A 25,755-nucleotide genomic window follows, 5' to 3' on the forward strand; every position below is an offset into this window, starting at 1 on the left:
CCATCATGGGATTGAATTCTCATAAAAGTGTTCTGGTGTTCAGACATTTCTTGCAATGTTACATGCTTGTTATACAGTGAAACAATCCTTGGAGCCAAAGGCTGAATTACAAATGCTTGTACAAGGTAAACGGTTCACATAGAATTGATAGAATTTTAAACCAAACAAATATGGATGAATTTTCAAAAAATTATCATTCTGCCTTTTCCTCTCCTCTACATGTACCTTCCTCTCCTCCTTCCTTCCTCATACCCTCCATCACTTTATCTTTCCCTTTCTCCACTCTATCTCATTCTCCTCTCTATTTCTATCCCCCTCTTGACCACCATTGCTATAATTAGTAAGACACCAACCATCTCATTTGGACTTGAGAGGAAGAGACAAGTGCATCAGGGAGTTGGAATACTACATCAGACAGCATGCTCTCAGGGACGCTCAGCTCTCGCTCTTTGGCTCCTCTGGGAATGGCTTCGGCTTTCGCAATAGTGACCTTGATATATGCCTCACTTTTCAAGATGTCGACACGGGACAGGTAGGGGTGTTCAATATTAAGTTCAGTGTTGGAAGCTGCTGTTGCTGTAGATTCAATATAAACACCTAGCTCAACACCTCTCCTGAAGCGAGGCTGGTGTTGGTATTGACTAGGCTTGGTGTTGCTCGGTATTGACTATCAATCATGCATTTGGTTTCCTGTACAATATGTAAACCAACATTTGGTGTTGTTCAGCAGCCTAATATATGATCTCAACATCACTAGGCACCAACACTTCTTTTGGGACTTCAAGTTCGATTTAGGTGCCGGGCCATGTTTTAAATATGCAAAGCACCATATTGTTATTAGATATTTAGCTATCAATAATTTGATATGGATTATTTCTGTAAACCTTCTTAGGTTTTGGAACTTGGGAAGGCAATCTGAATTAACAGCCTGACACCTTTTTTGTCAAAGTCTAATGATATGTTCAGTATTCATCTTTTTTTATTTATGACCATAGCATGTGGATGTCGGCTTTGTCATCGAGAGACTTGCTGCGGCCCTGAAGAGAAACCACAATCTCTACAATATCGTCCCTATCCCAACAGCCAAGGTACCCATTGTCAAGTTCGTCCATCGCCCCACCAGACTTGAGGGAGACATCAGCCTTTATAACACCCTAGCCCAGTGCAACACAAGGCTACTGTTCATGTACTCTCAGATTGACCCAAGGGTGCGGGCCCTGGGTTATTCCATGAAATTGCTGGCCAAGGTAAGATCATAACAGCTGAGTTGCTAGGTTTCTGAGACTGTCATCAATGACATTTCAATTATTTTAACTGAAAAATTTGTAATTGTTAATAGAATGCCTGTATTGGATTGCGTTTTCTGTCGAAAAATGTCCAAGATTTTCCAGGAAATTTCTCATTAAAAGTTTGTTTTAAAATTTACACATTCACATTTATCCTTGTTTTATAATTAAATTGCACTAAAGAGGATTGTTTGTTCTTAATATTCCAAACATGTTGGGGGTAATTTGCATTTATTACAAAGTGCAGTATTGAGCATTCCATTACTGACAAAGTTAATCTTAGGAACATGAATATTCTGTGTCAAAGTTGTGGCTGGACATTTAATAGAAATTATTGAATATGGCCTACAAAATTATGCACATGTTATTGTCATCACATATGCAGAGAAACTATTGCTTAAAAGAATATTAACTTTATGATACTATTTGTTCTTTTACTTAGTTTTAATTACGTTCCTGCTCTTTGCAATACAACATAACTTATTTCCCATTATTTTTATTCACCCCTTTCCCTTGTAGTTTTGTGATATCGGCGATGCATCTAGAGGTAGTTTGTCATCCTACGCATACACACTACTCACAATCTATTTCCTACAGCAGAGGAAACCTCCAGTGTTGCCAGTCTTGCAAGAGGTATGCATTTTGCTGCCCACAAAATATCCCTATGGGCATTTTCACGGTAACTGACATTACACGGCACAATGTTTTCACACCTTTCATTGTGTGTATCTCTAAAACAACAAATGATGGGAGTTTGCTTTTGATAGAGTTAATAAAGTGAACCTTGCTGTATACTCTGATACTAAGTTTTCCTATGTAACCACATTTTTTTACGCATCAGCAAGCAAAAATGTGTCGGTAACTGACATTAAGCAAAAGGACATGCAATTTCAGAGTGTTCATTAAAATTGAAATATCTCATGTCCCTGAGTAGATAGAGTAATAATTTGAATATGTAAATATACCTCCGTTACTAGGTTAAGATGTGTCAAAATATTAAACAATTCGTTTTTGTCTTTTGGGGGCTATGATAATTTTTCCACAACCATGCTGGTAACTGACATTACGGTAACTGACATTACACTTAATTTGCCATAGAGATAACACATGGAAGTCAAATGTGTGGAATCATTGCATTGTATCTTCTGTGCAGGGCTTCACATGAAAGTGAGCTTGATGTGGAAGTATACCAGAGTCTCTAGGAACATTTCAATGAAAAAACTTTTTCTTTTTCTTAATTCCTTTCTTTGATTTGAACATTTTTATCATTACTTGTCGGTAACTGACAATACACATTAACATTTACCAGTGCTACATGATTTCCAAAGGCATAATTTTCTTGGTACTTAAATGTAAGGCTTTTTAAAATCATAAAAGTTTCATAATACTTCACATTTTTAATTATCAAAAGATAAGAAATGTATGTTTTACTTACTCGGGGGGGGGGGGGGGGGTGGGGTCATAGCAGCTACATGTTTTCCTATAGTAATCTAATATTGCATTGACTGTACACATGGATTTTTCTGACTATACACCCATAATATATTCATCAGTTTTATATTGACTTTTTAAACCTTTTCCTTCTCCAACCTCCCCCTCCCCTCAAAAAAAGGCAAAATGAATAAGGGTCTCCTCCCCTAGGCTACATGTACCCCTCCCCCGAATCTCATGCAGCCATGTAGTTTTATTGATTTCTATTCTGGTCAGTGCAAGCAATGCTTGTTCATATCTGTCCGATTTCAATTCTCTTCATAATTTGTTTAATCATTTTCTTTGCTAATTTCTTTTTTTAGCTGTCAACAAAAAATAAAAAATAAACTCCAGCTTCTAAACTGAAACTGAACTATTTGTAAATTAGAAAAAAAAACAGTTTTAGTAGATCCATGCAACATTGCTCAGAACTGTCAAATTTCACTTTTCATCTATACTTGTAAACCAAAAACAAAATTGTATCACACATCCACACTACTAACAGGTATAAAAACCAGGAATTTACTTTTAGCGAGGCAATGCTCAAAAGAATCCTAGAAACTAAAAAAGGGACCCTGGAAATCCCCTTCATCACAATGTTAAGCTTGAAAATGTTGCAGATTTAGGCAATAGGTTGGGAAAAGTACCCCTTACCCCCCCCCCCCCCCCGAAAACCAAACAAAAAATTGTCTGATACAAACAATTAAGTACTTGGTAGTTGGTAAGTGCATGTACAAAACAATTTCACAGTAATTTTTTTTTGCACAATGGGAATGCAACTTCCTTCATAATTTTATATAGTATTCCTTGTGAACTATACCTTTTAAAAGTCAATAGCAAGCTCCTTCTGGTGTGACTTTTAAAGTGAGACTTAAATAACAAGTGTACAATATTTCTTCTCCATAAAATTGACCACATATTTGCATTTCAATATTGGTAACCAACGTTTTATCATGGTAACTGACATTACATCTCGGTAACTGACATTACATTCTCCACTTGGTAACTGACATTACATATATTTAATGGTACCGTATGGCTTCATTGTTAATTGGTAATCTTTAATTTTGGTGTAGAAGGGAGGGGTGTTACCTAGAGAGGAAATCTACCAAGTTTCATATTATATATTCTCTTTTCCAGGAAATGAGAAAAAAAGTTCATGTTTTCGGTAACTGACATTACATACCATATCACATACTTCATCAGTGTTTTTTTATCAGATGAATGAATTACTGGTGTTTCTTTCTGTGGGATTTTAAAAAGTGTTATAATAGCAAGCTAAATCACAGGCGAAAACATCATGATCAAACCTGTTCTTTAAAAATCTGTCAAAACAAAATATGTATCAATACGCTTTTTTCAACACTAATTTGTATCCATACTTTGGCAGCCATTTTGAAATAAAAAATGGCTGCCAGAGTCGGAAAAATTTGTGTCTCAGAAACTTCAGGTCTTGTTTTATTAAAAAACATAAAGCATTTGACATGAATATCAACTTGATTTTTTTGCCTCTGTGTCCATCTGTGGTGAAAATGCCCCTATGTAATGGGAACATCTTGAATTTTTGGTGAAAGAGAGAGCCAATGTGTCCCTAATTTGTGAAAATCTGTCTGTACTCATCTATAGGGAACTCCACTCCACCGCAATGTCCAATTTTCAGGCTCTATTTGCCCATTTGTCCAGCTCTCTTGGGTTTGCAGGGTAGTGTTTCATAAGGCTATTTGACAAGATTTGCATGACTTTGTACACAAATGTGACCTGTTCTTGTGTTTATACATGTGCACCCCAGCTTTCCCTTGGTGTGTCAATAAAGTGGGACTGACTTTTCTAAACTCTTATCAATTTTTGGAGAATGATGGAGTCTCAGTGTTTCAGTGCTGATGCCTGTCAATAAGAAGAATTTGAATTAACAAAGATCTGATTGAAATTAATTAATGACAATTGAATATAAAGGAGTTACCACCCCAAAACAGGTCACCAGTTGTGTGTTAAAGAGGCATGACACTTTAAATTCATGAGAGAAGCTCACCTTTTTTCCCCACGGAGGGGACTCACTCAGCTTTCGTTCAATACTAAGATAATATTATGTTACATGTAGGGACAGTGATTTTCCGCGATCGCGGAAAACGGACGGAATTCACGGAAATTGCCTTTTGAAACGGAAAGTGCCATTTCAAACGGAAAATCACGGAAAACATATTTTTCCTCAGAATACACAGAACAGCAACAGTAATTACTCCAAAATCTCAACAAAATACGAATATTAACTGGCCACAAAACCTCACAAAACACGATCTCACTTCACTACAAAGTATGACAATCCACACATCGTGACTGCTCTTGACTCCATCACTCTCGATCGTACCCCGCGGGCCTTGCCCGCGTCCCGGCGCGGGTCTTGGCCGGCGGAGGGGTCGGCCGTATCAAAAACATTCACATGCAAACAACACGGTCGTGTGTTGCTGCCCTCTACGTTTGAAGATGTAACAGCACGATATTCCAGTCTTGAAATCCAAAATGGCGGATAGGCTTAAGTCGTTGACTGGTCGAAACGATGTCCAAAAACCCCCAAAATTATCGATAAAATTTAATTTAACAAAAAAATAATGCTAATAATGTGAAAGGTAAGGATGTATTTATGTCAGATTTGTTTGTGAAATTATTTTGTGTACCTGCATAGATCCGATTAGAGCGGATTCTACTGCGTTGTTGGTACAGTGGCAGATACAAATTTTGACCAGCGCAGCAAGAGTGATATATTGCTACTGAATGGTAAACGGAATTGCCAATTTTCCGTGTACACAAAGTCTATGGGGAAACGGAATTTCCGTTTTCTGACATGCTGAAACGGAATTTACGATTTTCTGAAACAGGAAAAGGCAATTTTTTGAAACGGAAAATCACTGTCCCTATACATGTAAGTGAAATGATTTCAAATTTCAGGCATTGAGAAGTTAATCGAACAGCTGATCTCATGCAAAAATTACAAGGAGATTGCCAGACAAGCCCACATGTAAAAGGTTGTTACATAATTGTCACTGGTATGTCTGGGATTGTCTTAGAAGGAAGGGAGGGCAGTGGCGAGTAGATTGACCTGCCGCAAGTAATTGCATTTATCAAAAATTAAATGTACACAAAATAATTATGTACATCACCCTGTGTGTGTTTCCAGTTTTCTTGTGTAATCCTCAGAACTTGTTTGCATCTATCTCTTTCAGCTGTACTCTGGTGAGAAGCAACCTGTTCATGAGGTGGATGGATGGAATGCCTGGTTCTTTGATAACCTCAACCAATTGGTAAGCCTACTAGTTATCTCTTATATCATGGCATTAATGATTTAAGTATGAAGTAGGGCCGTCGTGGTTAACAGGTTCTGACTCTCGTCTATCAATCAGGTGGTCTTGGTTTCAGATCCCATTCATAGCATATTTTCCTTCAGCAAGAAATTTACCCCACATTGTGCTGCACTCAACCCAGGTCAGATGAATACTTAAGGTAGTAAATGAAGAGGCTTTAATAGGAGGAAATTATTATTTGTAAACAAATTTTCGGCATTACTCCTATGTATTTAAGATCACATGCTCGATCTTTAATGAAAAATCATAAGTCAGAAAAAATTGGAATCAGTGGGATTCGAACCTGCCATCTACTGCTTTCCGGGCAGCGACTTAACCACCAGGCTATTCTGGTTCACGGCTAAATCACGATGGACTGCATTAGATGGCAGGTTCGAATCCCACTGGTTCAAATTTTTTCTGACTTATGATTTTTCATTAAAGATCAAGCATGCGATCTTAAATACATAGGAGTAATGCCGAAAAAATTGTTTACAGATTAATACTTACGGTACACGGCAGGATTAATTCCTTGGATGCATAACGATGTAAACTATAGCTCAAACTAAACTGGATATCATAATAGTGCGCCTCGGAATAGATTATTTCTTGATAGATGGTGCTATTTACATGCATATTAGTATTATTCTTAGGGCTGCAAAAGATGACAATAATATTGAAATATCATGACATACATGTATTGCCTCTCCTGATATAGTAAACAATTGAGACTTTAATATGTTTTATACAATAAGTCTGCCTTGAAATGCTGTCAATCTCTGATCGTATTTCCAATACTCAAATCAAACAGGTAACAAATGAGACATTACAGCTCAGAGATTTTAAAGCCAAGTCAGTGTTAACCAATGCCTTTATAATGATAATAATTATCTTTTTGTATTTCTCTCTAGCAACGGGTGTGGAAGGGGAGTTACAAGAATACAGAGAGCATTGGTTCACTGTGGCTTGGCATGCTGTGCTTTTACACAGAGGAGTTTGACTTCACCAAGTACGTGGTGAGCATACGTCAGCATAAACCTCTGACAAGGTTTGAGAAGCTGTGGATGACTCCGCAGAGGGGCATGGCCATTGAGGATCCCTTCGATCTGGAACATAACCTAGGGGGAGCAGCCTCCAAGAAAAGTGAGTGGGAAAAGATGGCTGTGCATTGAATTTCATGTTCCATGTGGAAGATGTATAGAGGTTGCAGTTTGTCTAGATTCTTTTGCTTCAGATATGTCTTAGGACAACCAACACTGCCAGATTAAAGCAAAGCAGTTAGATTCACTTTTCAAAATCAAGCTTTTTTTTCAGTGTCGTTCCAATGTCTCAGCATAAGATATTTCCCTTTGAGACAGAAACCAAGACATTAGTTACCAAACCAAGATGCTATATGAGACATGCATCAAGATACCAAACACTACAAGTTTGTTCTATTGTTCAGATAACAAACTTGGCAGTAGTAAATTTGCAGGTTAATAGGGTTGATTCAAGGCATGGTCAGGGCATAGGACCTGTTGTATTCTTAAAAGTTTGTAGGCAATATACAGGCATTATCATTTCTGCATTTTCGCGGATTTTCCTCTTTTTTTGTAATTTTGGAGCACTTTCCCGCAGAGACATCAAGAAAAGGTGGAAATTTAAAAATTCATTTTTTTCCCTGATTTTTTTCTTCTGAATTTGTATCTTCAGCGCTACCATAGATATTGCACTGCGTAGCTATGCGTGTGGATGTATTGTGAGCAATTTTGCAATGCTGAGCTCCCGGACCTGTAGTGCTCGTACTGGCACTGACTCCCCTGAGCTGGCAGGGCGAGCTTCCGGTGTGGTGAGGCACGTATGTGTGCTCTTGTTCGTTTGGGGTCGCATTTTTTTTCAAGGAGAATTTTCGCAGCCATAGAAGTTTTTGTCTCACCTGCATAGCAGAGTGAGACTATAGGCGCCGCTTTTCCGACGGCGGCGACGGCGACGGCGGCGTCAACACCAAATCTTAACCTGAGGTTAAGTTTTTGAAATGACAGCATAACTTAGAAAGTATATGGACCTAGTTCATGAAACTTGGCCATAAGGTTAATCAAGTATTACTGAACATCCTGCCTGAGTTTCATGTCACATGACCAAGGTCAAAGGTCATTTAGGGTCAATGAACTTAGACCATGTTGGGGGAATCAACATCAAAATCTTAACCTAAGGTTAAGTTTTTGAAATGTCATCATAACTTAGAAAATATATGGACCTAGTTCATGAAACTTATACATAAGGTTAATCAAGTATCACTGAACATCCTGCATGAGTTTCACGTCACATGACCAAGGTCAAAGGTCATTTAGGGTCAATGAACTTTGGCCGAATTGGGGGTATCTGTTGAATTACCATCATAACTTTCAAAGTTTATGGATCTGATTCATGAAACTTGGACATAATAGTAATCAAGTATTACTGAACATCCTGTGCAAGTTTCAGGTCACATGATCAAGGTCAAAGGTCATTTAGGGTCAATGAACTTTGGCCAAATTGGGGTATTTGTTGAATTACAGCCATAAATTTGAAAGTGTGTTGGTCTAGTTCATAAAACTTGGACATAATAGTAATCAAGTATCACTGAACATCCTGTGCGAGTTTCAGGTCACATGATCAAGGTCAAAGGTCATGTAAGGTCAAAGAACTTTGGCCACGTTGGGGGTATTTGTTGAATTGCCATCATATCTCTATAAGTGTATTGGTCTAGTTCATAAAACGTGGAAATAAGAGTAACCAAGTATCACTGAACATCTTGTGCGAGTTATAGTAGTTTTCAAAATCAGCACTGCTGCTATTTTGAATCGCGTGATGCAGGTGAGACGGCCAGAGGCATTCCACTTGTTGTGGATTATCATTGTGTTATTTGTCAAGTTACCCTATCATTGATTAATGTGATCATGGACATGAATATGGACATGGAGTAGAATAGTTATCTTGTTTATGATTACTGAGCTTCGGCTTTGCCAGTGTGTATCGTCATATGATGCCACAGGACAGGGCACTGTTACTTGCAATTTGTTTTCAGCTTAAGTGAGTAGAACCAATCTTGAATCTACAAGTACTAGATCTACTATATTCATGATATTTCATGATGACATTTTCTGGCATTATAATCAGCCGTGAAAATATTGTTGAAAGAGACGATGATAAAGGAGCATTGAAAACTAAAGACAAAGGAAGTGGATTTTTTATTGAATATGTTACCTTGGTTGGGAATCTTCTGGAAGAATGCATTAGATTACACAATATTGATCCCCAAATTGAAAAAAAAGTTCATACGCGAGAGGGGGGTGTCTCCCCTCCCACACCCTTCCCCTGCTCGGTTACTCCGCTCTTTCCCTGAGACTCCAAAAATGTATATATATATATATATTTCTTTTTTTGAAAACTTACTTTTCATCCCTGAATATACAGTGTTTTAGAGGCTCTGATCTTGTTATACCTAGGTCATGAAAACAAGTATTTGTTGTTACAGGTACTTTGTACAATAACCTAACAAACATGTATTTTTCCTTTCAGTGGCAATATATATCATCCAAGTGTTACGCAATGCAAGAGATCTCTTCGGCACACCTCGAAGGATTCCTAGGGAACATATTATGGTAAACAAATATTGTTAAATCAAATTACACTTCTCCTTTACAACCCTTGCTTCTATATGGTATTTTATCTTATGAGAGTGATATTAAATTGTAGATTTCATGTCATAAGTCCTGGCAATGCTGGATACATCTTCTCATTGCATAGAATTACCATTGTCTTTTGTATGAGACACAATCAATCTAACAATTAAGATCAGTCATAAATCGTTGATAAACCGCGCATCAAAGACCTACACTAAATTGAGAGATTCTGATTGGTTGAAAACCAAGTTGTATTCGAATATAGCTCCTTGTGCAACAGGCCCCTTAACTTAGTCGTTTATTGTCACCATCATTCTCTTTTAATACCAGGATTACTTCTTGAACCTGGAAGCCCTTAGTGGTGGGGAGCCGCCGCCCAACGACCGTGGCTGCCGTATCTGTGGCAAGATTGGTCATTTTGTGAAGGACTGCCCCATCAAGAAGAGAGGAATGGAAAGGAAGGAGCAAGAGAAGAGAGATCGGGAGAGGAGAGACAGACCGTCACCCAATGACACTGGTGAGGGGCAAAAAGTGTCTTAAAATCAAACTTGGATTCAAAATTGCATTTCAAGATATTGTGCATTAAAGATAAATGAAAGAACAGTTGCAGTTAACACTGATTTCACAAGAAAATCTGTAAGACAAAGATTAACTGATTCCCATGCTTCTTTTGCCTATTTCTTAGCAATTACAAAATTTGTAAGAGAATACCAAGAATACACTTGGGTGATCATTTTATTGGATTCTGTACGAACTCATTTTGAAATCTTTACCAAAACTGGCATTTTTCTTTAAATTCCCTGTCATGATTTGTTCTAAATACTACGTATATATACATATTTCCTATATATGTAATTTAGATTTAAAAAATAACCTTATGAACCATTTGAACCTTATATGTATTTTACCTCTTATGCAAAAAATGCCTCATTATGAAACAGTCTTTGGTCTCTTGTTGCCCACAGCTATTTTTGGTTTGCTTAACAGAAAACAAGTATAAATCATTCAATGCAATGTGAAATAATATATGGGCAATTTTGCATAAAATGATAAATATTTTGAAGTACATCCAGCCTCCACATTTTTCCATTGGTATTTCTCTTTCTGAACTATTCAGACTATTATAACTTCAGAGGATAAACAGAGATAAACTAATCATAGGAAGTTCCTCTGTATAAAGGCCACCGCACACCTAACGACACGACTGGTCTATGACTGGCTTGCGATTCAGTGAGGGGAGATGTGACAAGTCGCAAACCGGTCAGAGACAAATCGCAAGGAAAATTGTAAGGACATATCGAATCCTTACAACTGGATCGCAAGCTCAATCAATCAGCAGAATACTGACACGTACATGATATGCAACGCGCATACGCGGTAGTAAGCATCATTTTCTCAGTTGCTATGGCAAAAAACAAAATGCGCATGCGTGAGTCTTAGACAGCATGGTAGTCGGATCGCAAGGTTTGCAGTGTCGAGGCTTGTGATTACCATGCGATTCATCTACCCTCAGTCGCAGACCAGTCATAGACCAGTAGGGTCGTAAGGTGTGCAGTGGTCTTAACCCTAAATCTTCCGGGGTATTTTGATTCTTGTCATTCCGGGGGGGGGGGGGGGGGGCCATTATGGCCCCCCTTAAGATCTCAGCCGCGGATTGCGCGATCACAACGAAAATTTGCATGATGGTAGAGAATGACGTAATCTACGCAGTTGCATTGGTAAATTTCACTGAATTCATATATTTTTATTTTATATAAATTAGTTATGCTAATTTATTCATGAAATCATACTTTTTGCTCTGATTCACTAAATAAAGCTCCTAGAATGCTATTTTTTGGTGAAAATATTTTTTATAGCATTCCTAACAATTGTGAATGAAAAAATTCTGGTACCAAGACCGATTTCTTATGTATTTTATTGTTTTTTTAATTTCTTATGTATTTCTTTGTTTTTTTACTTTTTGTTTTTTTATTGTTTTTTCGATGGAAATCGTTCCAGACTTAATTCTGATCATAAACAAGGCAAAATTAATTAAGTTTAATCAGTAAAAGTAGAAATAATGATACATTTATGAATTTTGGCTAATACACAATCTGCATTGGATTTGTACATGAAATCACATTTATGAGCAATTTGGGGTCTGACATGCACTTACATAATGTTGCGTAATGTCGTAACCGCGTACCCGGGCGTCACAAATTTGGTCTCAAAATCTGCGCGAGACTTGAAAGTAAAAAGTCAGCGAGCGGCGGGCGATGTCAATATATTGCGAAAATTGTTGAGGGGGGCCATTATGCCCCCCCCCCCCCCCGGGAGAATTAGGGTTAAGGAATCGAGACATACAAATTATTACGAGACTGCCCATATACATGCACTGATCATAAAATTACAGCCAAGATTTTGTAAATTTGTGTTAATTTTTTTTGTTCATTCCTACAGGCACACCTATCAAAGGAACACCGAAAGAAAGATCAACAGAGTCACCAAATGTAAGGGAAGAGAGGAAAAGGCCATCAGAATCCAAGCCAATGTCTGGGAGCACACCAAGTAAAGCTGAAACACCAGTATGTATCTATGGCATTTATATTGCTTAAAGGGGTATCCAACCTTGGTCATAAGATGTTGTGTGAGAGAGGAGAAAATTGAATTAAAAAAAATATATATATTATTTATTCAGGTAAGGTCATGAGACCCAGACATCACATCTCCACAAGGTCCCTATGGTCCAAGAGAAAGCATTGTAAAAATGTCATTCTTGATCAATGTCCCTCTTATCTACTAAGTTTGCATCTTTGTTTTGGGGTGATCATATTCAATTTTAAATGCACAACTTGCCTCCCCCCAAAAAAAAACCAATGTGTAGTGTGCACAAAGCAATCTATTCTCTTAGCCAAGTAATGCAATTGTGGTAGTACACGTCATACATGCATGCACATGCAAGGATCATCTTCAGAATCACCAAAACCGCCTTTAAAAAAGTATAGGTTTCCTTAATACTAGCAGTTGAGTAAATATATTTGATTATTTCTCCCAAATGCAGACTGCCAACAACAACTCATCGGTAAAGGATAATCCATCTAGCAGTACCAAGGAAGAGAGAGAATCGTCTAAACCCACCAAACCAACAGAGCGATCAGTAGAAGATGTTGCCCGTCAGCTGTACCCAGTCAAACCGATTCCTGTGAAGAAATCAGAAGACACGGCCCTTCTTACCAAAGAGCCGAAGCAAACAGAGCCTTCTATCAGTGTCAAACCAGAAAAGCCCTCTGGCTCAGAAAAGGTTAGATACCAGTGTTTCTTACCTTGCATTAAAAAAAACAAGAATTGTATATTCCATTTTATTCATTGTCTAGGAAAACTCCTCTTAGAAGACAACTTCTCTGAATAAGATTCTCACCTGCAAAGTTCCTCTAATCATATTGCTTAAGCGTTGACGCACATCTCATTGACGGATACAGGGAAGCACCCGTCCCCTGTGCAGGATCCAACGGTTAGGACCAACATGTGTTGTGCAACACAAGAAGCTAGGGATTTAGATGTGACCTTTAGCCAGACTTAATCCTTCTCGAAACACCCCAGGGCCCTATTTCATAATACGTTGCTATGATAGCAACTCTGGAATGTCATCTATCATTGGAAGAGCCAATCACAAAGCAGAATTTCCCCTGATGTCATGGTAGTTGACATTCTAGCAAGAGTTGATGTCATATAATTTTTGTAATGAAATGATGCCCAGGAGGGTTAATCTCCCCTGAGGACACCTTTTTCAAGTGACATCTCTCCCATGGACATCTATCCTCCACTCTGCATGAGCTGTCTTTGAAGTTTTAATGATGTCATTGTTTTCACTTCCATGTCATCATTACCTCATACATAGCCCATGACTATCACTTTTGGAGTAGAGTCACAGATTTTCTCAATGTGTAAAAAACACATTTTTTTGTGCATATATAATTATGATCATTATGTATCATTAATTCTCACCTTCATTAATTTATCATTCACCATGCTCTTAAACAGATTCATTGTTGTTGATAGATTTGGATCCTTAAAACTCTAGCATATTCATGCCCTTTCTTCTCTCGATTCATACTTTAAAAACTATAAATTATCTGTTATTCTAACTTTATAGACTTGTAGTTCCATAAAACAATTTTTTTTTCTTCATTTTTATGTCACATCACATAGTGCCCAAACCACGATTATTTTAAGAGCATTACGACTTTTCATATAATGTAGAACATTGAGAGAAATTTGAGTAAGGTCCCAACATAAAAGGGGATGGGAGGGGGGGGGCTTGGACATACATAATGCATGGAATTACCCTACTGTGAAATGTTCATATCACATGTGGTTCAGAATTATTTGTTTCTCACTTGCATCTGTTTCTTTGACCATTTCTAAAAGCGGTGTGTGTTTTTTTTTTTTTATATGAGCTATGGAACAATATACACTTGTTTATTTCAAAAAGTCACTCATTTATTACCTTCATTTTCTTTACTAATCAAGTCATTAATTTATGTTATTGCAATAATGTTTTTATTTATTCTTTATGATTATGATCTTATTTATTCATGTATTTGTTTATTTTCGGAGGTGAGGGGTGGTTTAAGATGGTGTGTGCAGTTTGTTCAATTCCATTCTCTGTGAATATCTTGGTGCATTGAATACTAACTATCCATTCCATCCATTCAACTCATTCTTTAATCTCATACAGGAATCCAAGGGTAGCGTGGAATCTAACCCCTCAACTACCCCTGGTAATCCCCCAGACAATGCCCCAGGGATTAACCACCCAAGAACTAGAAAAGAGAAACCCACTGGTCATAATAAGAAGAAGGGGGCGGGGGAAGGTAGCAAGGAGGGGGAAAGACGGGAGGCAAGGCTTCCTGGTGGGGTTGGGAATCACGGAGGAAAGACTCACGAGCATAGTGAACATGAAAGTGATCAGAATGGACATGGGAGCAAGGTTGATCCTTCCAAGAAGCAAGAGCCAAACCCATTACCTGAAGCAGAGCATGGGCATGGTATGACAAATGCATCCACTCATCAGCAGATTCCTGAATCCATCGGCATCCCGGGTTCAGACAGGGAGAACCCAAATGGTCCTGGTCCTAATCCATTACCCCCACCCCAGTTCCCGTTGGGTGCCGGTCCACCACCTCCCATGGGGTTCCATAACCTCCCCATCCAAGCCCTCATGGGGTTCAACATGCCACCTGAGGATTTACTGGTAAGTTCTATGAATGCATCGAGCATGATGTTTCAATATACATTCAGAAAGCAAAGAAGTCCAAAAGTCCTTTGATTAAATTATCCAGTTGAACTATCGAGGAGAGTGCATTATAGTTTGCCATCACCAGACTCTTTGGAAATTGCTAGAAATACCTGTTATTAGGTAAATGTTTTAATTGGTATCGAATTCCCAACTTGGCAATCTTTAAGTTGACACTCTATTGGTAGTGCTATTGCTTCAATGCTTCCTGCAAACCCTTTGCCTTAGCATATATAACTAAATTGCCAGTGCAATATGATATAGGTATTGAACACATACGGGGACAATGCCCAATTGGCAGTATTGTATTTGATACTGAGCTTGTAAGCCTTTAGATTGGTGGGTATGGTTGCAACTGGCAAGCATGGTAGTCATGCTCAACTCATCTCCCCTACAATAAAATATATATATATATATATCAAATAAAATAAACTCTGTTGGAACTAAGTACAATGCATTACCACTTTGCCACTTTTATATATATTGATAGATATATATATGTATTTGATGTACAACATTAAACACTTGCGTTAGTTTGTTATCATGCTCATGTTTAAATGTATAAATACCGTGTTTACACGTGCATCGGCTCGTGGTTCAGAACCAAAAGCCGATGCAGAATCGGCTTTTGGTTTATCTTGCACCGCGTTTACACGCTCTCACAGCTCGCGGTGCAGAATCGGCTCGCGTGGCAAAAACCTAAAATGATCCGCGCATTCTGTATCAGCTCGCGGTTCTGAATTGCGAGCCGATGCAGCGTGTAAACACGGTAATGGTGGCCTTTTTTTTTTTTACATTTCGTAATTGCACTTTACTGCACTGTATGAAAGTATTTCATTCATTACTTTCCTTTATACTTATAAAATCCAGAAAATATGTCTGTAACATCTATCTATATAAATTTATTTCTCATGGTACTTTTTCTTTCACCATTTCAACAAAATAATTCTTCATCATCTATTATTCTGATACTCTTGCATTTTCACTTGTTTTCATTCTTCCTTTTATTTTGTATAAATCATTCAAACACATAAACCATGTTTATGAAAATGGCATCATGTCTTCCAAGCATACCTATGTCATAATGTGTGCTTTCCGCTAGTTCAGCATTTAAAAGATCTCTGTTAACTTTGTTAATTTGCTGGCTTAGATTCATGAAATTCACTTGATTAGAGGAAGAGTGTTTGAATGAGTCGTCGGGAGCCTTAATAATCTGCACAATTTTATTCGGGAAAAACATATATATTCTTTTGGCATGGCCTAGTCAAGCCTACAAACAGTAGCAAGAAAAAGAGAATAAAACAAAACTGATGTGAAGCACATATTTTGTAATTAGCAGCACAAGCTGGCGATATGTCTCACCATGTCAAGTCACTTTTGTAAATGCTGGTGACCTTTCTCTCATCATATCCGAATGAATCCTTTTCTGTTGGATATTCATTGATTAAAACCATACTCTCTGTTTCTCATTTGTAGAGGAGCATGATAGACCAACACCACCAGCAACAGCAGAATCTCCTGCAGCAGCATCAGCAGCAGCAACAACAGGAAAAGCTGGCAGCTTTGTTTCAAGTCATGGGAAAGCAGTCTCCGTTGCATGCTCAGGTAAGGGAAGTCTCCTCTGGCTCACCAGCAGAATTTGTCCCCCCTCCTTTCTCTCTCTCTCACTCTCTATCCCTTCCTCCTGTGTCTATTCTAACACCTCTTCCTATAATTTACAATGTTCCCTATTTGATGTGCATGTTTTCACAAAAAAATGATTGACTGTGTACATATATGTCTTTTTGTGTATGTTTTTTTTTCGTGGGGAGGGGGTGGTTTACAACTTCACCATATTGTTTCCGTCTTTGTATCATCTTTGTACGAGGCCATATAGGTACATGTTTTATTGTTTTCTTGTGTATCATTGTATCAAGTCATGTTTATAGAGAGAGGGGTATGGTATATATAGGAACCATCTTAGATATTCATGTAGATGTAGATGACATCAATTTTATTACCCACAATTCCCAGGCACCGACTCAGTCTCCATCGATAAGACCACCAACAACTCCAGCTAGTGCTCAAACACTTGATGAGATTGAACAGAAACTGAAGAGTAAACAGCAACAGCAGCATCAACAACAGACACCACCAAGGTTGCCTCCTGGTGCCAAGTTAGAACAACAGTTCAGACAAGACCAGTTCTTTCACAACAAGAATATGTCACCAGGTATTCGGCCACAGCATCAGCAACACATTAAGCAAGAGACACCTCCGCAGCATCCGCAACAGCAGGGTCATCGACAGCAACTGAGTCCACAGCAGATGTTCTCGCAGCAACCGCCTCATGGCTACTTGCCTCCATCCCAGAAGGTGATAGCACGCCCTCCAGGATTAGGAAATATCAACAAGAATCAGGAGCAGGATCAGGACAAGGATCATCCGCAGCAGCGTTCAGCCAACCAGTCTCAACCTATACCCATAGACTCTCGGCAAGGACAGCAGCAACAGCAATGGCAGCCACTCAGACATCCCGGTTGGGGAAGCCCATCAGCCTTCTCTCCACCTTCTCCTTACAATCCAATTGCTTCTCCACCCTCCCACCAGCAGTCAGGTTTTCCGCATCAGATGCAGCAGCACCCTGCTGCCTCACCACCCCATAACCTTCTGCAGTCACCTCCAGGTGCTTCCACCCCTCCAGCAATGGCCCAGTATTTTGGACACAGCCCCTTTGGTCCTTCTGTATTGCCTGCAGGATTCTTAGAATCCAGACAGAGCCCAATTATGGCAGTCAGTCCCCCACATCACCCTCAACAACAGCAGCAGCACCAAGCCCCTATATCTGGCTGGCCTCAACAACCTGCTTCTGCAATGGCATGGCAAAAGCAACCTGATTTGCAACAAGTCAGGCAACAACAACATCATCAACAATTTGGTGAGCCACAAATGGCTTCTGCTGGAAGTCCAAGGAGTCCTGTGGAATCTGATGGCTCTATGGCCTCTAACATCATGCCTTTGGAAGCACAACTTGAGGTGCAGCAGGCATTTGGACAATCACATTCTAATAGACAGGATATGTAAGTACATGTTTGTTATTTAAGGGCGATCTCATGAAGCTTGGTCAGCTACGAATGACCTTTTAAGCATGTCGGGTGACCCTTTCTTGTGCTAAGTGAGATTATAAATCCTAATAAGATATTGACAATAAACAAAGCTTGCATTTAAATGCTTGTCATAAACAAGTTTTAATCTGAAAATAGAACATAAGAAAGTGTCACAAGTCATGCGTAACTTCGTAACAGCTTTAAGAAAATATTGAAAAACCCCCATGGTTTACTCTTTTATAATATTTATCATTTCTTTTAGATCTGCACATGAGTTTGGTACATTTCCATTTTGTATTTTGTAATGGGATTGTTCTTTCAAATCAGTTAATTGTTCTTTTTTCTTTTTAGGTAAATTGTCAGTTGTATTTGGTTTTCATTTGTGGAACACTCGGTCAATAAATGAAATGAAAGAGCTGTACCTCTTGTGAATTCTCTGATTGTCTGATCAGAGAGTGAGATGAAATTTCTTATCTTGCCTTAATTGTAATTGGCTGCTGATCACTCTTACGGTAGTAACATAGTCAGTACTGAATGACTTGGTTGAATATTTAAATGATGTGAGATCCAAATTTTCTTTTCATTCTTTTCTTCTGTGCAGTGCTCAGTCATTCCATTACAGTCCACTTGGTCTGAACCCCAGTCTGCCACGCTCTACTCACACTATACAACCCTCCCAGCACCATGTAGACAACCAGCCACTTGCCCCACAACATGGTCAGCAACATAGCCAGCAACACCTACCACATGCACGACACCATCCGCAATATGCCCCACAACATGCTCAGCAACATCTGCTACATGCCCCGCCACTGCCACAACACTCAGATCCAGGATGGCAACAACAACAGCAGCAGCAGCAACGTTCTAATGTGCAGATCTCCACCACTACAGCCGTTGGTGGTCCAATCATGAGTGTCGGTCAGGGAGATCAACCTGGAGAATCAGTCCTTTTAAGCAGTAGGTTTCCTCATCAGACGACGAGGTAAAATGACCCGACACCTTACAAGTAAACGGTTCACTTTGATTTAAATCAAAAGCAAACTATATCCTGATGATGGGTTCAGTAATGACTTGTGCTTTTTGTGCTTCTGATAGCATGTAGCTCTGCATGGTATCGATTGGTTTGGAATCTTGTTTCCTGGCAGAAGTCGGACAAAGGCCCCATCCTGGTTGAACAAGAAAATGATCTTCGTGGCTCAGAGGTAACAGGTACAGTATGTGAAATACTAAACTACAAAAATGGAGTAAAGACATACATGTAGGTTAGTCAATATCCATAGCATTAGCAGAAACCATGTACCATTTCCTGTGTGTGTAATACAGAAATAGTAAAGTTATAAGTCTGAGCTGATGTGTGGAGTGTTAGCGGAAAGCATTTACCACAGAGACATCTTCTGGATGGAATCTCCTGTGTGAAATCCTTTTTCCTGTTGAAAAAAAAAAGAAGCTAGTTGAAAGTTATCGTCGCTGAGCTGTTAGAACCTTGTATCTTAACATTGATTAACAAAAAATTGAGAGCATCTAAAAACATGTGTTTAAGATTATGGCAATGGTGGCAACCTCATATCAAGAAAAGTTTTCCTAACTCTTCTTTCTAAGCAAAAAGAAGGTTGTCACTTTCCACTCTGAAATGGAGCTTTTACTGTGCTCTCAATTTTTTTCTTCCAATTTTAATTTTTTTTAGGTTTTAACAGCCCACACAGGATATGATGACAGCATAGAGTAATTTTGGAAAATGTAGAATGGCCTAAGGTACCTTTGCCCCAGCGAGCCTAAGGGTCGAAAAGAAAAGAAAGAGAAGAAAGGATACAAAGCCTACTTTGTTTATCATTGGCTATGGTCTAGTGAGTGACAGAGTGAAAGAGAAATGTGATTTATAAACATAGATATTGAAGAAGCAATCTCCTGAATGTTCTAGCCATTTTCTGGAAAGCATCTGGGGGGGGGGGGGAGTTTCACAAAGATTTAAGTATGACTTACTGTAACAAAGAAGATTCTATGACTGGAGTTCCAACAGGCAACAAATTTATTCAAGCAGATGTTCATTTCTAAAGAAGCACAAATAAGGACCTTTTGATGTCCGCCTTCGAAGCCGCCAGTTTCAGTGAAGAAATCCGACGGGTGAAATTTTACGAATATCCAGTTGAATCCATTTTCCATCTTTCATATTAATAAACAAACTGAAATTTGAATGCCTGACAAAACATCAATAACCAAGCACTATTACGACAAGATGTTTGCCCAGACTATATCAATTAACCTTTAATTGGTGAAAAAAGAAAGAATTTGGCCTTTACTGAAACCAGATTTTAACACTTTTCCGATCGTTTGCGGCAAACAAAAATTTCAAATGTGGTCGGTGGAATATTGTTGTTCATTACTGTATATGCCAGATGAGTGCCCGCACATGCCCAGTCGAGCAAATTTGAGTCATATTTCAGGACATATTGCATAGTTTATTTTCGCATGCCTCCGAATTATGTACTACACATATAACCAGACCAAGATCATGAAGATAAAAAGTAATTATCATCAAAAAAGCATATTTCCCTTTATGTATGACCTATAGCTGCGAGTCATGCGGGAATCATTTTTCTACACAATTGCAAGAGATGTTGATCAAAGTGCATGCCTGACATACTTTCTGCTGGCGGCTTTTAACTTTGTTCAAAGAGATTTTATATGCTGTTACTCCATCTCATTTGAAACCTCCTTGCTGTAACTAATGCATCTAGGCATTTAAGTGCGACTCTAAGTCATACTTCAATCATTGTGAAACGCCCCCTGGTACCTGGGATCTAAACACCTGGTATTCTGTTTAATAGAGAAAGGAAGAAAGATTGAAAACAATAGTTATTATGATGGAAAAATACGATCTAAAAGGTTTAAGAAGCTATTACCCGACATTTCTAGCCATTTCTCAAAGCTTTACAGGAAAGCATAGATCTGGTGCCCTGGATGTAACCCTCTTAAGTGTGCTTTTAAAGAAAGAAATATACAATGAAATGTTAGTAATCCATGGAAAATATGATCTATGTAACAACACAGACTTGGAAGAAGTACTCACCTGAGAGTTTTAGCCTTCTTTTACAGCTTCAGAGAAAAGGATACATTTAGATCTGGTAACCCCTTGTGTGCTGTTAGAGAAAGAATGAAAAACATTAGTAATTCGATCAGCCACCTTGATGCAATGAACAATACCATACTTCTGGCTAAAGCCAAACAACAATAGTCGTCTGTATAGGATCACCTAAAGGGTTAAACCTACAGGGAGTTCCTTTTGAAAAGACCAGGAAGTCAGGTTTTCCAAGGACAATCTTTGACAGTGCAAAAAAAAATAAAAATAATAATGATAATAAAAATTAGTTCTTTGAATTAGCAGTGTGGATGTTTTGTGAAAAGCCTTTGATCTCTTGGTACTGACTAGTACCACAACTTATTTTCATTAGAAATCCTTCCTTTATTAGTCAAATAAACTTATGTGGTGGTAATCTCATGGCCATAATCTCTTATTAACTTGGGCCACATTTCTATGGAATGCTCATTGTCATCTCATTCACCAAGCACAAATTGTCTTAAAGGGATGGTCCGGGCTGAAAATATTTATATTTTAATACATTGAGTAGAATTCACTGAGCAAAATGCTGAAAATTTCATCAAAATTGGATAACAAATAATAAAGTTATTGAAGTTTAAAGTTTAGCAATATTTTGTGAAAACAGTCGTCATGAATATTCATTAGGTGGGCTGATGATGTCACATCTCCACTTTTTGTTTTCTTATGTTATTACATAAAATCATATTTTTTTTCATTATTTCATACTTGTGTGAATAATATGTCTCTCTTATAATGAAATAAGTTGCAGCAATGAATATCTAATGCACTAAATCAATTGTCAATCCAATTTTTTTAGTTCTTGGAGGAAAAAAATTGAATAAACCTAATTTCATATAATAAAATACAAAAGAACAAGTGGAGATGTGACATCATCAGCCCACCTAATGAATATTCATGAAGACTGTTTTCACAAAATATCGCTAAACTTTAAACTTCAATAACTTTGTTATTTGTTATCCGATTTTGATGAAATTCTCAGCATTTTGCTCAGTGAATTCTACTCTATTTGTTAAGCTATAAATACTTTCAGCCCGGACCATCCCTTTAATGGTGAAAATTTGTCCTGACAATAATTAATAATGTAATAAGTATAGGATAATGCAAGGTTAAAATGAATTTCAATTAATCACTTGTTTCATTGTCGTTGTCATGGATACTGAAGAAGGAAGATAAACTACAGAATCCCATAGAAGTGTGGACTAACATTACTGTTTATTCTTGAGTTACATCTGGGTTTAATTATCTGCATGTACCATCCTCTGATGATATATAAAAGTTTTGTAATACATGTACATGTACCGGTATTTCAAATGAATTGATAAAAAAGGGGCAATTCCATAAAAGTATGTTCTTCTGATCCCTTTTATGTGGCCTGCCACTCCAAGTCACCCAAAATGAATTTTGAGAATTTTATTGAGCTTGTAAGAGCAGCCAAAGCTTTAAAATTATATTTTATTTGGTAAACTTGATTAAAAAAATATCCCATCTTAAGTACTTGATTGAATTGAGAAATTGAGTGAGAGCTTCAAGAATAAGGAGAAAAGAAGGTTCACTCGAGCATGAGATGTGCACACTGTACAATCGCTGTGAAACTTTCTAGCAGTTCAGAAAAATAATGTCAAAGAAATTTATGTACAATGTTTTTAATGTAACTTTACAACCTAAAATTTCAACAGTATGAAGAATAATAATTCTTAAAAAGCTTCTTATTTTTGTTTATTAAGACCAAATTACTATTTTTGGTTATTTAGAGAAAACCTATGATGACTTATTATTGGTTTGGGGATGGCAGGTCATATATGTTGGACCTTTCTGACATACTTGTTTCTCTTTTTTGTAGTTCATATGAATAGTTGCAATGCTATAAATCATCCATCATGGCTTGAGCATTTAATTAAGTGAAGTAAAGTTAAAGGTAAGAACAATTAGGGTTGCATGTACAGAAAGGATGAGTACTTTATGGAATTGCTCATAAGGTATTTTACTGTACACCTGTAGCTTTAAAATGTTGTCGTGAATGCTTTTGTGTAGACTGAAAAATCTGCTGTTTCAGAGGAGTTTTTAAAACATTTTCTGATTTTTCTCAGTCCTCCCTCACAGATGGAAGACTCCCATACATGTAGGACTCGTAATGATGGTGGTTTGTGCGATGCTTAACTACAGCGCCTATGGGGAAAAGGGTGCGCTACCTCGCCCTCTTGATTCCTCTTAAAATCCCACTTTTGATGGGAGAACCAAAGCGCCAGAATGAAAATTAACTTTTTATGAATGCATGCAGCTGACCAGTTTCCTGAAATATGTGATGTAAAATCTAATATTTTGAGCCCAAAGAGCCGTTGTCAGGTTTGTCGAACGTTCGTCGTCATATTTTTATCGCAGCTTGAGTATAGGAATGCGCCAGCGAATCACGTTTAATATCGTGGCATGATGTCTACTACCACCACTGCAGTGCGTATGGTTTACTTCGGTGCATGGAGGGAGGGGATGCGGCAAAGCCAGACAAAGTCTCAGCGCAGCAATCCTGTATGAAATGGACTGATTTTTCGGTCTACATGTAGCTACTGTGTGCTTTAAAATTCATTATCTAATTTAATGTTTATTTGGGGTCAATCTGTTTTGGTTTCTAAACATGCCTTGTCTGAAGTGAATGAAACTGCCCATGGATGCATTTAAATGAATGAGATGTTATATGAAATATCAATTATAGAAGAAAATAATCAATAGTACCTTCCAGTGTGTAGTCAATGTTTCATGTTGCATTATGGGTAAAAGTAAAAAAAATATATTTTTCTTCGCTTTCATTAAGCACTTTATACTGTACTAGGAATGGGGTCTCATCACTTTTTAGGTATATTATCAGCCATGGCATTGTTGCAAAACTGGAATACTATGAAATCATTTTAAAGGTAGATGCCAATTCCAAAATATTTTCCTTTCACTCATGTTTTATTTTCAGCAATTTCATGTTTCTACTGGAATTCTATTAGACATGTTTTTTCATTTATACATACAAACACTTAAGTGGTTATTGTGAGATCATTGACACAACCTGGCATTTATGTTAGAAATCTATTTGTGGACACCAAACATTTTTCTAAATATTTTTTGAAGATGAGTAATAAGTACAATGGAATTCAAGTTGTAGTATTTTAGCTTAGAAGTAGAACAGTGTATAGAGTTGAAATGATTTGTAGTAGAATTCTATCAACCCATCCTGGCCAGATAAGGTGAAAAGGTCATTTCTTTATCTATTTCTTCAACGAGAAAAAAGAAATGTAAAATGCATAAAGCAGTGATACAAATCAAGAGGTTATCTCAGATATGATTTTTAATTTGTTTTTATTTTTTATTCACTTAATTCACAGATGAATTATTTTAGTTCTGTTATTGTGTTTAATTTCATTTTTCAGTAGTTTGTATATCATGCTTTGACATGAAGCTTTATTTTTATCCTCTCCAGTTTGAGTGGAATTTGCAGTGCGGCCAAAAAATGCAAATGTGATTTTTTTTTTTTAATGTTATTTTTTATAGTCAACACTATGATGGTTTTACCAATGTCCTACATGTAGAATACCACAAGACTTGGGCACGCACAGGCAATACCACCTGAGAACTGCCAGAAGTTTTTAATTTTTTAGTTAAAATACAATAAGATAATATAGATTTGAAAGTTGGTGCTGTGAGGATGGAATTTGCGATGATTGTGAAGTATTGAGCAGAAAGAGGTATCCTTAGAGCTATTTGATAATTTGAATATCACAAGTACGTGAATACAGAATGCATGGATATGAAACTTGATGTGTAAGAAAATATATTTGAAATATTCAGAATGAAGATGTAACAAGAATTTACTACTGTATATCCATTTATAGCAAAGGAGAGTATTATTTCCATAGTGTGCAGAGCAGATTTTAAAATTTTGCAATGAGTTTTTAGTTGAAATGATATGCTGTACCCAGGTGTATTTTAGAAATTGTAGCATTGTCATGTTTTATTGTATCAAGCAAGTGAAATGTTTAGTTTTATTTCAAGCATTGTGAATTTTATTTTGAAAATAAACTGTTGTATAGCAATTGGAAAAGTTTAAATACCTCATAGTGGGCATGGATGTCTGTTATGAGTTTCCCCTATAATTAGATTAATAAGAACTTACTCAGTTTAGACACAGAATCTAGTATATGGGACCACAGACAAAGTTGCCATTGATTATTTTAAGCTCCCAGGCTTCAGACATTTCTTGTCTAATTCAGAGTATTATGACATGCAGTGTAAAATGTTTGATTATCTTATTAATGAGCTGAAAATAATCAAAAAACTTACAAATTATTCTCTTGTAGAAATGAAACTATCCTTTAATCCTGGGAGGTCAAATACTTTAGTGAATGTCATATTGTAATCTTTAATTTTTGCTCTTTAAAAGATTTATTCAGCTAAATGGGCAGCTAATTCATTCAGAAAATAATTGTCCGGTCACAGGCCATGGATAAGATGACAGCGACAATTAGAATATGACTGCATAATGAAATAAACAATTAAAA

At 37.5% G+C, this 25,755-nt stretch overlaps 1 protein-coding gene across 4 annotated transcripts in view; it reads left to right on the plus strand.

The window, feature by feature from the left end:
• LOC129271066 (terminal uridylyltransferase 7-like) overlaps positions 1 to 20,162 on the plus strand; it is a 44,990-nt gene extending 24,828 nt beyond the window's left edge. For 2 of the 4 annotated variants that reach the window (XM_064106199.1, XM_064106200.1), the window contains exons 11-23: positions 342 to 532; positions 996 to 1,247; positions 1,806 to 1,919; positions 5,975 to 6,052; positions 7,003 to 7,234; positions 9,632 to 9,714; positions 10,066 to 10,252; positions 12,175 to 12,299; positions 12,776 to 13,015; positions 14,453 to 14,968; positions 16,487 to 16,615; positions 17,024 to 18,069; positions 18,698 to 20,162. In XM_064106199.1, the coding sequence (XP_063962269.1) occupies positions 342 to 532; positions 996 to 1,247; positions 1,806 to 1,919; positions 5,975 to 6,052; positions 7,003 to 7,234; positions 9,632 to 9,714; positions 10,066 to 10,252; positions 12,175 to 12,299; positions 12,776 to 13,015; positions 14,453 to 14,968; positions 16,487 to 16,615; positions 17,024 to 18,069; positions 18,698 to 19,085 (3,581 nt within the window). In that variant the 3' untranslated portion in view covers positions 19,086 to 20,162. The remainder of the gene's footprint in view (positions 1 to 341; positions 533 to 995; positions 1,248 to 1,805; positions 1,920 to 5,974; positions 6,053 to 7,002; positions 7,235 to 9,631; positions 9,715 to 10,065; positions 10,253 to 12,174; positions 12,300 to 12,775; positions 13,016 to 14,452; positions 14,969 to 16,486; positions 16,616 to 17,023; positions 18,070 to 18,697) is intronic. The other 2 variants (XM_064106201.1, XM_064106202.1) reach the window with 1 other exon arrangement.
• The last annotated feature ends 5,593 nt before the right edge of the window (positions 20,163 to 25,755 follow it).

This window comes from Lytechinus pictus, chromosome 11 (genome assembly GCF_037042905.1).
Source record: "Lytechinus pictus isolate F3 Inbred chromosome 11, Lp3.0, whole genome shotgun sequence".
Classification (NCBI taxonomy): Eukaryota; Metazoa; Echinodermata; class Echinoidea; order Temnopleuroida; family Toxopneustidae; genus Lytechinus; species Lytechinus pictus.